Consider the following 13,131-nt stretch of genomic DNA (forward strand, 5'->3'; position numbering starts at 1 on the left):
GAGAGGAACCTCATGAAGTTCAACAAAGGCAAGTGCAGGGTCCTGCACCTGGGGAGGAGTAACCCCAGGCACCAGTATAGGTTGGGGGTTGACCTGCTGGAAAGCAGCTCTGCAGAGAAGGACCTGGGAGTGCTGGTGGAYACCAAGTTAAGCATGAGGCAGCAATGTGCCCTTGTGGCCAAGAAGGCCAATGGTGTCCTGGGGTGCATCAGGAAGRGTGTTGCCAGCAGGTCGAGGGAGGTGATCCTCCCCCTCTACTCAGCCCTGSTGAGGCCCCATCTGCAGTACTGCGTCCAGTTCTGGGCTCCCCAGTACAAGAGGGAGCAAGTCCAGCGAAGGGCTACAAAGATGATTAGGGGACTGGAACATCTCTCTTATGAGGAAAGACTGAGAGAGCTGGGTCTGTTTAGCTTGGAGAAGAGAAGGCTGAGGGGGGATCTTATCAATGTGTACAAGTATCTGAAGGGAGGGTGTCAAGAGGATGGGGCCAGACTCTTCTCAGTGGTGCCGAGCAACAGGACAAGAGGCAACGGGCACAAACTGAAACACAGACAGTTCCATCTGAACATGAGGAAAAACTTCTTCACTGTGAGGGTGACAGAGCACTGGAACAGGTTGCTCAGAGAGGTTGTGGAGTCTCCTCTGGAGATATTCAAAACGCGCCTGGATGCAATCCTGTGCAATGTGCTCTAGGTGACCCTGCTTGAGCAGGGGGGTTGGACTAGATGATCTCCAGAGGTCCATTCCAACCTCAACCATTCTGTGATTCTGTGAAATACTGTCCAAAATTCATGCCTATCTGTAAATGACTGCTGATATCCTCAAAGTTCCTTGAAAAATGACTTTTTAGGGCCAAATCCTGGCTTACTGTTCATAATTTCAAGAAGGAAAAGGATATGCCACTTCACCTAACCTAGGAGTGGGAGTAATACCACCAATTTTACTGAAGCCATCCCATTTAAAGAATAGAAACTGCATTCTGCTTTATCAAACCTACTATAGTTAAAGGACATGGTTTGAATTTCAGCTACCTGATATTTTTGACCAATCAAAAGTGAAGTTTTACATATATATTCGTGGTAGAGGATTTTTCCCAATGAATTGCTGTGTTCTTATTAGCCGTGGGACACTTCTGTCAAACACTCCATAGTGAACAGAGGAGCTCCTTGCTCATACTGTGTTTTCTTACAGTCTGGCGGGRCTATGCCACAGATGATTAATGCTTATTCTGACCCTGCTCTCATTGACACAAGTGGCGGAATTGCATTCAGCTGAATAAGGCAGCTGTTGGCTTTTGTTCTCTAACAAGGTGCCTCTTGCTCTAGTAAGAAAAATAGTTGATTTCTTACCATCATCTTCTGTCACTGAGCGTTAGTTACATAATGTCTCTTTGAACAGTGTTTTTTATATCCAGTGTTTCCTGACTTCTTCTGACCTTGTAATTATTTTTTGTACTGGTGTTTGTTTTTTCCTGAGCTGTTTCCTGATAAGCACTGTGGTAAGTCCTTTCTCTTGTCAGTTAAAGGCACACTAAAAACACTGGCAGATGAAATCTGTCAAGTCATGCCAATACAGTTTAAGTGCTTACTACTCCTGGCAGTCCATCCTACCACTTTGCAGAAGTTTTTGTCACCATACAAAGGTCAGCAGAAACATATGGGTGCCTGTTCCTCAGCAGGTYATAGCATGACATATTAGTTTAAACTGAAAATTATGGTGGTTTCAGTTAAGATACCAAGCTCCAACCTGCAATAACTGAATAGCCACTACTCAGATTTTCTGCTGCCCCTACCACCAGGTGTGGCAGACATCTCAGGATGGAAACCTTTTAAACGGTCACTGCAAGAATAGACAGACTGCAACTTCTAGAGTTCTGAGATGGAAAAAACGCTTCTTATTGTTAAAGGTTATTATATTTGCTACTGAAATCTTAATATTTTAAGAACATTTTGCCTGTACAGCTGAATTTATAGCTGTATGTCTCTCCTTTTATAATAGAAAATTTTCTAATCAGCTCCTCATGAGTGACGCTGTAGAGTTTGTCCTCCAAACTCTTTTGTCTGAAATTACTTCTCCTTTTAAATAAGTCTTTTGGCAATATATTACAGGTATCTGTCTATATGATATCTACAGCTATTACTATACATCCCGAATCCTGTGATTAATGCTATTTGACAGTATCTTTTGAAGTTTGAGGTGCTGTGAGAATTAATGTATTATTTGAAAAGTAAAATTGCACAACTCTCACATGTGACCAGAATAAGCAAAATAAGTGTATATACATTTTTGTTCTTAGTGGTCAGAGAATATAGACTCAYAGAGCCATGTAGGTTGTCAGGGCCCTCTAGAAGTCAGCTAGGCCAACCTGCTGCTCAGAGCCGGGCTGGTTAGAACAGGCTGCTCAGGGTTGTGTCCAGTGATGCTTTGAGCAGCTCCAAAGATGGGGACTCCACAACCTCTCTGGTCAGCCTGCTCCAGTGTTTGACCACTCTTAGAGTAAAAACTATTTCTTTTTCTTGTATCRAGTCAGAATTCCAGCTTGTCTGCTGCCGCTTGTCCTTCCACTTTGCTGCTCTGAGAAGAGTTTGGCGCTCTCTTCTCTGYGCACTTCCATTGGGTAGTTGTAAACAGCAATGAGATCTCCCTTTAGCCCTTGTACATCATGTGCTTCAGCTCATGTATCCATGTATATAAGGTATCCAGAGTGTACACTTAAAAATATTATTCAAAACAATGAATTACTGAAATGTGCCGTTCATGGAGTCTTTTCCATAATGAAATACAAGAAATTTACCTCATACTATTTCATTATTGATGGGTGTTTCCAGTCTTAGTTCCTTACGTGTTGGTGGAAGAATTAAACCTCTTTAAAATGAAACTGTCCAAAATATTCTTGGCTATTGTACAGTAGCATACCCAGGTTGAAATCTTTGCACCTATTTCAGGGAATTGGGGAAGTGTGGGAAAGTGGGAAGGTCACTTCAGTCTCTTAACTGCTTGTTAAGTGGTTCACTTAGGAAGAGAAAACGAAAAAAAGGAAAAAATGTAAAAGAAAACCAAGCTAAAATTGCTAAAACATGTTAGGGGTTTTCAGAGTGTTTTTAGGAATTACAAAACTGCTGTGGCAACAGTCCCAAGCTATTAATAGGAAAGCCCATATACAGAAAAAATTTGGTTTGATAGCAGAAAGTTTCCTCTCTTCCTGTGTATTTGGTTTCTGAAGCATATTTGATAGCTTGAGCCTTAGCAATACTGAAAAATTGCCCTTTGTGTTTGTGCTGGGACAGCTGCCCAGCTGCAATCCCTTGGTATCAGCAAGCAAAGCTACTGTTTTCAGTTAAACAGTACACATTTTCTCCTCTTTTTTTCAGGAAACAGGCTTCTGGCAGTTTACCTTATCTACACAAAGAGTTTGAGCTGGGACTGAGCTAGCCTTCCTGGCTAGCCTTGTAGAGCTGCAAATATGATACATCTCCAGTATAGAGAGTGTCTTAATCAGCTTGGCAGGATGACAAGAACATAGCTGTCATCACATTAGCCGTCCTTAGCAGTATCAACATGGCTGTGATCACCAATACTACTTGAACACTGAAAGATCRTCACCAGAATTCTGGTCTTTCTTCTTTGATCTTAAAAGATGTTCTAAGAAGCCAAGCAGTACCACAGTTGCAGACCCTGATGAGACAATTTCTCAGTTTCCTTAAGAAATTAATTCCTAGTCCCTGCTGCTCTCAAAATTTCAGTTCCTCCTTGTCCATTATATCTTTTTCTTTTCTTGTTTCCACCTTCGTATATGTCCAGCTAGAATAACCTTAAATTACAGCCCTCTTCTTGTGTCCACTGTCAGAATCAGGAGCAAGACCCCACAAGCCTGACCTCAAAAGATTTTTCTAAAACATTTTCAACAGAAAATAAATGTAAGCTCTCCAGATGTTTTCCAGAGAAGGGGAGTTCAGGAGTCTGACTTGGCATTATGTCTGTTCAGATCCAGAAACTGCCTTTTTTTCTATTGCTTGTTCTTTTCTGCTTTGTGAATGTTAAGGCAAGCTTTTTTGAGCAGGGATGTATAGGTCAGTGCAGTGATCCTTTATCTTTGTTAGAAAGTCAGTGAGCATCACTGTTTCCTACAAAAATATGAGAGTGCTGTGCAGTTCTTTCAAAATCAGCATGATTGCAAAATAACTTTCACTTAGTCTAGCTTTTTATGTGAGAGGCAAATAGGGGAACAAAATTTGGTATTAATTTGAAGACATGGTTTCCATTTTATTTTTCTTTCTTTTTTTTAAATAGAATTCTGGGATTGAAAAAGCATTTTTATTTGATGTAGTCAGTAAAATCTATATTGCAACGGACAGTACTCCAGTGGATATGCAGACTTATGAGCTCTGCTGTGATATGATAGATGTTGTGATTGACATTTCTTGTATATATGGGTAAGTAAATTGTTAATCTTTTTCACAGATCTGTATACCTAGATTCTGAATGACCTCAAAATTAGAATGACGTGGGTATAAGCAATAACAAGAATGAGTAATTTGCCACAACAGTCAGGGCTGTGCCGAAGGAGGAAATAGCAGCTCTCTGAGGTACAGATTCCCCTGCCAGCAAGAAGCACTGTTCCCTGCCACAGCCTCTTTTGTGAACACCTTCCTCTTTCTATGCTAATAACTTTATTTGGAGGAAGGAGTGGGAAGTAACCATCCTTAAATAAAAGGAAACATTAACATTATCTTTTGTTCCCATGGCCAAATTTAACAGAAGGATGCTTGCCATTTTAATAAAAGGTGAGCCATACTTACTACTTTTGTTTACTTTAACAGCTAGTGGCCTCTAGTGGCCTCAAAGAGCTGCTTCACTCTTGCTTCAATCATCTGTTCGTCCTCTTTTCCCTCCATGGCCTTATTTTTTTCAGCTTCCTATCCTTTTCCATTAGCAACTGTTGTACTTATGGAGTAGCATGTACATCTCCTTGCAAATTGTATTACTGTTTTACATGGCTTGGCCTTTGGCCAAACGGAAAGCCAGCTATTCCTGGGAATGGCAGGAGCACATTAAGGTAGAACTAATGCATTAAGATGCATAGACTTTTAGGTTAAACCGCAGTATAGTTATTAGAGAGTGTAGCCTGGAATTCTTACTGATTTATAGGTTTCTTGCAGTCTTAGAGAAGTTACAAGGGAAAACCCTGGTGAAGAGCACAATAACCATTGGAACTCTGAAAGCATGACTAATCATTCAATATCTTTGTAAAACTTCTTGTATTCTGCTACACCTGTCAGATTTTGGATTCAGTCACTTCACTAACTGTACAAGAACTACTGTTTTGCAGAGATATACAATAAAGAATTCTGATTCTGTGGCCTTTTTTTTGTACAGCAAAGGATGCTACTGTTTAGTCCAAAAAATAATGCATTTAGTTATTATTTGTACAGCACTTGTGGGGCTTTCTCTTCACAAGATGTCACTCTGCCACTGTCTTTGCATAACTGTTTAGTGTTTGTCACCAGAAATCTTTTTGTCCTGTTTTTTAGATATAGAGATGTGATACAACAATTCATTTCTTCTCCTGCTTTCCTGAAGCATCTGTGGAACTTACTGTCTTAATATATTAACGATGCAATAGTTCTTGGAGATAGCTGATAGCTACACATTAAACAAAATCTGTGCATGCTTTTAGCAGTGAGGGTAAAATTGCGAGGTACGAAGCTTGTGTGGTGAATATCATCTGTGAAGGAGAAATCTCTTTTCATGATGCAGTGTTGCAAAAGCAAACATCTCCTGTAGAAGGTCTCATGATGGCTTGAACTATCAGTCAGCTGCCACTGCCCAAGCCAGGTTACTGGACTTGGAATCATCAGTACAGAATTACTGTTTCATTGTATTGTAGATGAAGTCATAGTATAGTTCATTAATAAGAAGACAGACAACTTTGTGATATATGATTTACAAATAACAGAGAAAAATTTTGGCTCCAGTTTAGCTACTTGGCAGTTAAGAGATCTGATTTCTAGTCCCAGATCTCAGATTTGATGTGGATTTGGATTTTAGTTTACACTGTCTGGTTTAAAGAAGTCTTCCTAAAAGGTTGATGAAATGAAAATTTCTTAAAAGTTTGAGATTATTTGATGAAAGAACTAAAGCAGGATACTTTTGTTAGCTCCTCTGGTGGCTTACCTTGTTTGTGTGTGTGTGTTTTAATTATTATTTTTATTTTAATATTGCACTTTAGGCTCAAAGATGATGGCACCGGGACTCCTTATGACAAAGAATCAATGGCAATCATAAAACTGAACAATACAACTGTCCTTTATTTGAAAGAAGTGACAAAATTCCTTGCTCTTGTTTGCTTTGTAAGAGAAGAAAGCTTTGAGAGAAAAGGTATTTTTCCTTGTCTAATATTGCCTTACTTTTGCTTTACATTTGCGAGTTAATGAATAACTCTGTGGTTGCCATTTGCTGATACAGTTTCTAGCTGTATCACAAATAAAAAAGGTAAAAACACCTTGATAGAGCTTATGGAGCATTATGTTTAAAGGTATGGGGTATTTGTGCTGGCATTAAGATAAGATGAAATCATATATATATTTGACAGATTTCTGATATCAAAGCATACAGTTTACATCCAGTACAGTGAGCTTCCATCTGCAACAGTAGAATGTGTCATTTTATCTTAGCTAACATTGCTTTGTACTTATTGGCACTAGCATATGCATTTGGAACAGCTTGCATGCTATAGCTAAGGGAAAATTGTTGAAGCTGGCAGACAAAGAAATATGTTTCTGCTTTTCTTGCCTCTAAAAGGAGGCTTTAAGAAGCAGCATCTTTATGAACTGGGCAACTTTTATATTTTGAAAGTAAAGCACATAAAACTTCATGGTAATCTCTCTGACCTTGGTCAAAGTCAATGCTAAAGGCTTAGCTCATTATCACTCTGTACACTGGCATGGCACTGTGGTACTGTGTTACTGGTCTTAGTCAAATGCCCTGAGACTGGAACTGAACTGTGGAAGAATGAGCCATTGTCGTCTTGGCTTGTGTCGCCTCCTTGTGCTATTAATTCACCAGGCAGTGTTGATGTGTTTGTGAATGCAGTACTCATGCTATGTCTGCTGGTGGATTGACAGAGTATTTAGCTTTCATTTTATAGAACTTAAGTTGCTCAGATTTCTCTTTCACAGCTGTACCAGTGTTATCATTTATGCATGTTAGATGCTGTCACTTTCATTTTTAACTGTGTTACATTGACATACCTACTAACAAGACTGCTTGAGAGAAGACACCATGTTGGATAAACACTCACTAGGCTTTGTCTGTGACTGTCAGGTTTTTGTGTCTACGTCACTTGGGATACTTGGTGCTGTAATTAGTACATTTTAACTGTACAACTCTGGTATTATGGTGCAGATTGATTTTTGGTCCCTGGTGTCTTCCAAATAATATTTTGTTTGAACTCCAGTGAGAGGGAAAACAATTCCTGGAGGGGGGGGAAGTAGTGTGGCAGATTTAAAACACTTAAAATATATATCATCTCCTGTTAGGGAAATTAAAGTGAAAAAACACTACAGTATTTGAGTTAAGAGAGCTTATGGCATTAATCTTGAATGAGGTCATCAGCTCAGTACTAAAATCCTAAAATTGTATTGCAATATTACACAATTTGTAGCACTTAGTAAGTCTTCAGATTGAATACCAATATGGCTTTACAGCTTTTCTGTGGGATCACATTCAGCCCACTCGCGTGGTAACTTTGCCTATTATGCATATATGTAATTTAACAACATGTCTAAGGTATTATTTTTTAATTACAATGTCAGATGAGGTATAACTGGCTGTTATGAAAAGCTGTTACTTGGTAATATTTCTACTGGGTATCCATTTCAAAGCTTACGTGTCAAAAAACCCAAATTCTTTGATTACTATATCCTACTCACTTTTATTTCAGTTATAAAATGACACATAATTTATGAAAGAGTTTAATTTTATCTTAGTATACAGAGTATTTCCCTAAAGCTCTTAATTAAGTTGAACCTTTATCTGCAAATGTACTTCTTCTGTCCATTTTCTGTAAGACTAGTAAGTATATTTAATACAGGACACAGTATGAAATATAATGCTCACTGAATTACTTGTATTTATCAAATGTGCTTCTGCATAGCATATAAAAAATTGCCTAGAAGATTCACTGATTGTGACCTCTAGAGAGTGAGTGAGATATTTCAGTAAATGTAGAATATAAGCCATTTTTTTATTAACTTAATTTGTGTAAAGCTTTATTAATATGGAAAACACTTCTGTCTCTATAGGATTAATAGACTACAATTTCCATTGTTTTCGAAAAGCCATACAAGAAGTATTTGAAGTACGAATGAAAGTAGTGAGATCTCGAAAACATCAAAGCCATGTGCGAAAAAATAAAAGACCCACCCCCAATGGGACACCAAGAATGCCACTGTAACTGAGGCTTACTAGCATGTGGAGAGCAAAGCTTTTCTTCAAGTTGATGTGACTTCTGCATCTCATTGCACTGAGTGAAGAGGAAAACAAATGGGACTAATGTATTATATGAATTTTCCCTGACCCTTCAGAAAGCACTGTTTAAATATTTTTATCCAATCAGTTTTTTTCATATAGTGAGCACTTTGAGCAAAATGTTGTATATATAAGCATTGAGGTGAACACTTGTAAGAATTTTCTTAATATATGCTGTAAACTTTTTTCATGCCATATTAAGAAAAATCAGCTGTGACAGAAATACTGGGTACATAATTTGCACTTTTTCATGTTTTCCTTGTGGAGTTGGACTTTGATATACTTAGTTTTTATGGTGATTTTGATGCATGGTGTCAGGTAAAATGTATGCTGTAGTTTATTTACCTGCTAAAATCAAATTGGTTAGTAAACAATCAAGAAAACTTGGTATAATGCCTTTTAAAATTTGTGACAGCTAATACCGAACATTCATACAGATCTAATTTCATATATTTTTCAATTTGTAAACTGAAGAATTATTTTGAAGTATGATAGCAATAAGCACCTTGCCAGGGATCATAACTGGTAGGTAAATATTAGCTTTTATAAAACAGGCTTTTGGCCAAATTTTACCCGGAGTTCTCCATAACACTGGTAATGCCCTCTGCTGGGTCTATTTTTATTCTTTACCTCAACATATACCACTAAAATACCTTTCTATAAAGATAATTGTTTTGTAAAATGGCTCTATGTTGCATTGGTATTTTTATAAGGCTCTGGAGGAGGGTGGTGTATGTGAAAGGTTGAATTTACATTGGTAAACTTGTTTTGAGAGTCTGTGCATCTGCAGTTGGTGCAGTGAAGAATCTGTATGTATTTTCATCCTGCCAGTACAAAAACTTCAGATGTGCTGATATGAAATCCTAAAGATGTTTGCACTGGTACATCTGCTATTGAAATCAAAAGAGATTTTTAAAAAGAGGACTGGAGAATCTACCTGCTGTAGTAATTGGCATACATAACTGCTTTTTATTTTAATATTGTTCATGTGTGGATTTGCCACAGGATCAACCAGGACACCAGAGCACTTTCAAACTTAAAGAGAAGTAAAACTTACCTTCTGAATTCCATATTCACTGGTTTTGTTTAATTAATGATATAAAATTCTGGTTCCTAGTGGGAGGAACAACTCTGGTGAGGGGAGCTATGCTTTGYCCAGTCATCAGCTAATCTGCCCCTAGCTGAGACAGCTGTGGAGACAGAAGCGAGGATTGAATTTGAAAGCTTTTTTATTTTTAGCTAAAGCAAAGCATAGTGCTGCATCTTTATTTATGATTCAAGAGTCCCTGCTGTTTGCTAGCTTCTCTGGAAAATTAAGAGGGTTTTAGCCTATGATAAACAAGTCTAAATTCAGCGGTGGTTTGAATGCAAACGCAAAGTTCCTGTATGCTATATACGGCATGTTGACAGATCTTCAGGCTCTGGTACAGCACTGAATACATGAACTAGAAGAGCCAGTTGGCACTGGATGCAAAGGCTCTCTTCACCCAAACATCGGCCTAAAGAGAGACCATGTTTTCCAGTCCTTTACTGCTGCCTGATGCAAATGGCTTTGCTTATTTATCTTTCTGGAACAAATTGGCTCTTTTGGCATGAGTCTATCAAATATATGTGGAGTTCTTAGAAAAAGGGGTTAGTCAATAGATGGAGCTTGGCTACTAGTCTCGCTTGATAAGTAATGCAGTTTTGGGTGCTTGGGAAGGTGAGAAACAGCAGAAATAGCCAGAAATGTTGGTCCTGGTGCCAGCATGAAGGATAATGACAGTAGCTGTAACGAAAGCAGAACACTGCAAAAATACAAAGAGTTCAAATTCCTGTTGGTACTGTTGCCACCCATCTTAGGAGAGGGCAGCTCTTCTGACCAACCTCTCCATTAAAGTAGAGCTTTCTTCAGAGTTCACCACACTGATGATGGGGAGTAGCTGCCTTTTGGCAACTGTTCCACAGTACTTTCACTGGAGGGCAGCCATAATTTTTTTTTTACCCACCATAATTTTTCTTTACCCACCATAAATTTTTTTTTACCCACCGTTGTGACCCAGTCTTCTCCCTTGCCTCCTTTCAGATATGTGTGAGTATGAGACAAGCACCTACCAGGCTGCATCATTTGTTGGACCAGACACTTAAAAGAGTAGCAGTGTCTTTTCATACTGCCTATGGTATGAATCATGACCAAAGAATGTGGTTTCTGTATGTTTGGCCTTATGTGTGAGCATTCATATTTTACATCTATATAACCATGCATACCCTCATATTTAGAGAGACTTTCACCTTATTTAAGCCTTTCATTTGCCATTAAGTTATCTCTAATAGTTCCCTCCAGAATTTGACATATACTACACTGCATAATTTAGTGGTACCAGATGACTTTTGCTAACATATAAAACTTCTAATTGGATATTATTAGGATGAATATAGTTTTTATAAGATCTCTTTACTTATGCTTCAAACACATTTGATTACAAAACTTACAGAATATTAAAATTTTTTACTGCTTAATTTTGGTATTTTCCAGTTTAGGTGATGACTTGTGTGTTTCACTTCTAGTCATTTTCTAGTCAGTACTTCAGATTTTCATGTACTAGCTGAAGTGATTGAGCAGTGAGGCATGCAAGGGATTTTTTTTTCTTGAAGAACATCTTATTTTCAGTCTCTTGTTCTTTCTTTTAAGTTTTATTGAAGTTCTAGTTTTTATTTTCAAAGGAGGAAACATCCCTTATGCTACAGGACTTAATTCTGACAAAGCACTGTAGGGATATGTATTTTTTAATTGGAAATCATGCAAGAAGTAAACAGTTTCTGAACCATGTAATATTTCCTAAATGGCTGATCTGTAAGTCTCTATTTTTATGTATCATCAGATTTGCCTAAACATGGGAGGAACAGTTACTGAAGTAGCCATGTCTCTTTAAAATACTCTGTTTTGAACAAATAAACCCACACCAACTTAGTGTCCCGTAGACATTTTAAAGTCCTAATCTCAGAAGCTGAATAGCTGTAAAACACTGGTTCTAGCAACTTGCTGCAGTGGTGGAAGTTTTTGTAAGTAATTCAGTAGGCAGCTGCCCAGAGTACTTAATGTCATGGATTCTTTGAGGAGTTAAAATGTGTGAACAGGCACTGGGACAGGGGCTATTGAAACTATTACAGTGCTGGAATGTCTTTCTAAAATCCTGTGAGTACAGTGCGAGTACTGTGCGTTAGCATAGGAACTTTGAAGTGTAATCAGCAGGAGCAAACTACTCTGATGAAGCATAAATCAAATGCATTGTTTGAGAGCTCATCTTGTGTGGTGGAACAAATGTTTTCTCATTAAAGCATAAAAATTTGGGGTTTTCTCTTCTTGCAAGTGAAACTGTACTACAGTGATGAACTTCTATGCTGAGGGAGCTGATTCTGCCAAAGGATTACAGAGATTTCTTTTTTAATTATGCAGAGCTAACATTTTCTGAATAGTGCAGTATTTCCAAAATTACTGACCTGTAGACCTCCTCCATTTTTATGCATCATCAGATTAAGTTGAAGAGTTAAAACAAATAACCCAAACCAGGTCACCATATTGTAGACTCTTTTTGCTTTAATGATACATTTCTTGTCTCTTTCATTTGCAATAGTTACTGCAGAATATTTTTGTCTTAAATTGACTGTTGCGGGGTTTCTGTTTCCCTACTGAATGATATGCATGGCATTGTTATATAGTCATTTTTGCTGCTGCTGCTGCTTCCTCTCTGTCCTGTTCAATAGGGAAATTAAATAGTTGACACCAGAATTTCTTAGGCAAATTCTAAATATTTATTGATAGCAGCATGTGAACTTTCTTAGTTACAGACAGACAAATCAACTTTGCCCATTTCAGCTCTGTGGGAAATTAGAAATAACTGAACTTTGGTTGGGAAATTCTTTCAGATTCCTCTGTTTCTTTATAGTGGCATCTTGTTGAATTCCTACTTGATTTCCTACTTTTTTTAATAATCCCGCACATTAGGTCACATACTTACTTTCAAATGGCTACATTTAAATGCTTTTGCTTCTGGGTTCTTTTTGGAAATGGTAGTTAAAAAAAGACTTTAACAGACTATTCCTGTTTGTTTGTTTTCCTCCCTGATATTTTCTGCCTTATTTCTCATTTTCCATTCTCTGATTTGCATGTTTCATTGTAGGTAGGTCAGCTACCCAGTCTGCTTGGACCCTGCCAGCCTGTTCTCACTGGCTTATAAGCATTATGAGCTACAGACTAGATCTTGAGCAAAAAAATACTGAAAAAAATATTGTTCAAGTAGAAAAGTATCTGAATTATATACAGGTATAAAATACATTAAATGCTACTAATGTTTAAAGTTATGACATGCTTATCTTGACACATAAGCACACGTGTATGTATTCATATTCAAGTTAGTTTATGCTGGCAATCAGATTTTAAGCATTTCTCTATAGGCTTCAGAACATCTTAAAAGAAAGGATTAAAAAGAAAGTATAGCTATAGCTATACTTTAGTATAGCTAAAGACATCAAGGGGAAAAATTGACATACTGCAACAGTCTGTCAGCAATGTCTCTTGGATTAAACTAACATGGTATCTTTCTTTGATAAGGTAATAGATTT

At 37.8% G+C, this 13,131-nt stretch overlaps 1 protein-coding gene across 1 annotated transcript in view; it reads left to right on the plus strand.

Annotated features, from left to right (window-relative positions):
• RRAGD (Ras related GTP binding D) overlaps positions 1–11,859 on the plus strand; it is a 24,859-nt gene extending 13,000 nt beyond the window's left edge. The window contains exons 5-7 of the mRNA XM_026084508.1: positions 4,291–4,433; positions 6,230–6,378; positions 8,304–11,859. Coding sequence (XP_025940293.1) covers positions 4,291–4,433; positions 6,230–6,378; positions 8,304–8,455 — 444 coding nt within the window. The 3' untranslated portion in view covers positions 8,456–11,859. The remainder of the gene's footprint in view (positions 1–4,290; positions 4,434–6,229; positions 6,379–8,303) is intronic.
• Positions 11,860–13,131: the final 1,272 nt, after the last annotated feature.

The sequence above is a fragment of the Apteryx rowi genome, unplaced genomic scaffold (assembly GCF_003343035.1).
Source record: "Apteryx rowi isolate R43461 unplaced genomic scaffold, aptRow1 scaffold_643, whole genome shotgun sequence".
Taxonomy (NCBI): Eukaryota; Metazoa; Chordata; class Aves; order Apterygiformes; family Apterygidae; genus Apteryx; species Apteryx rowi.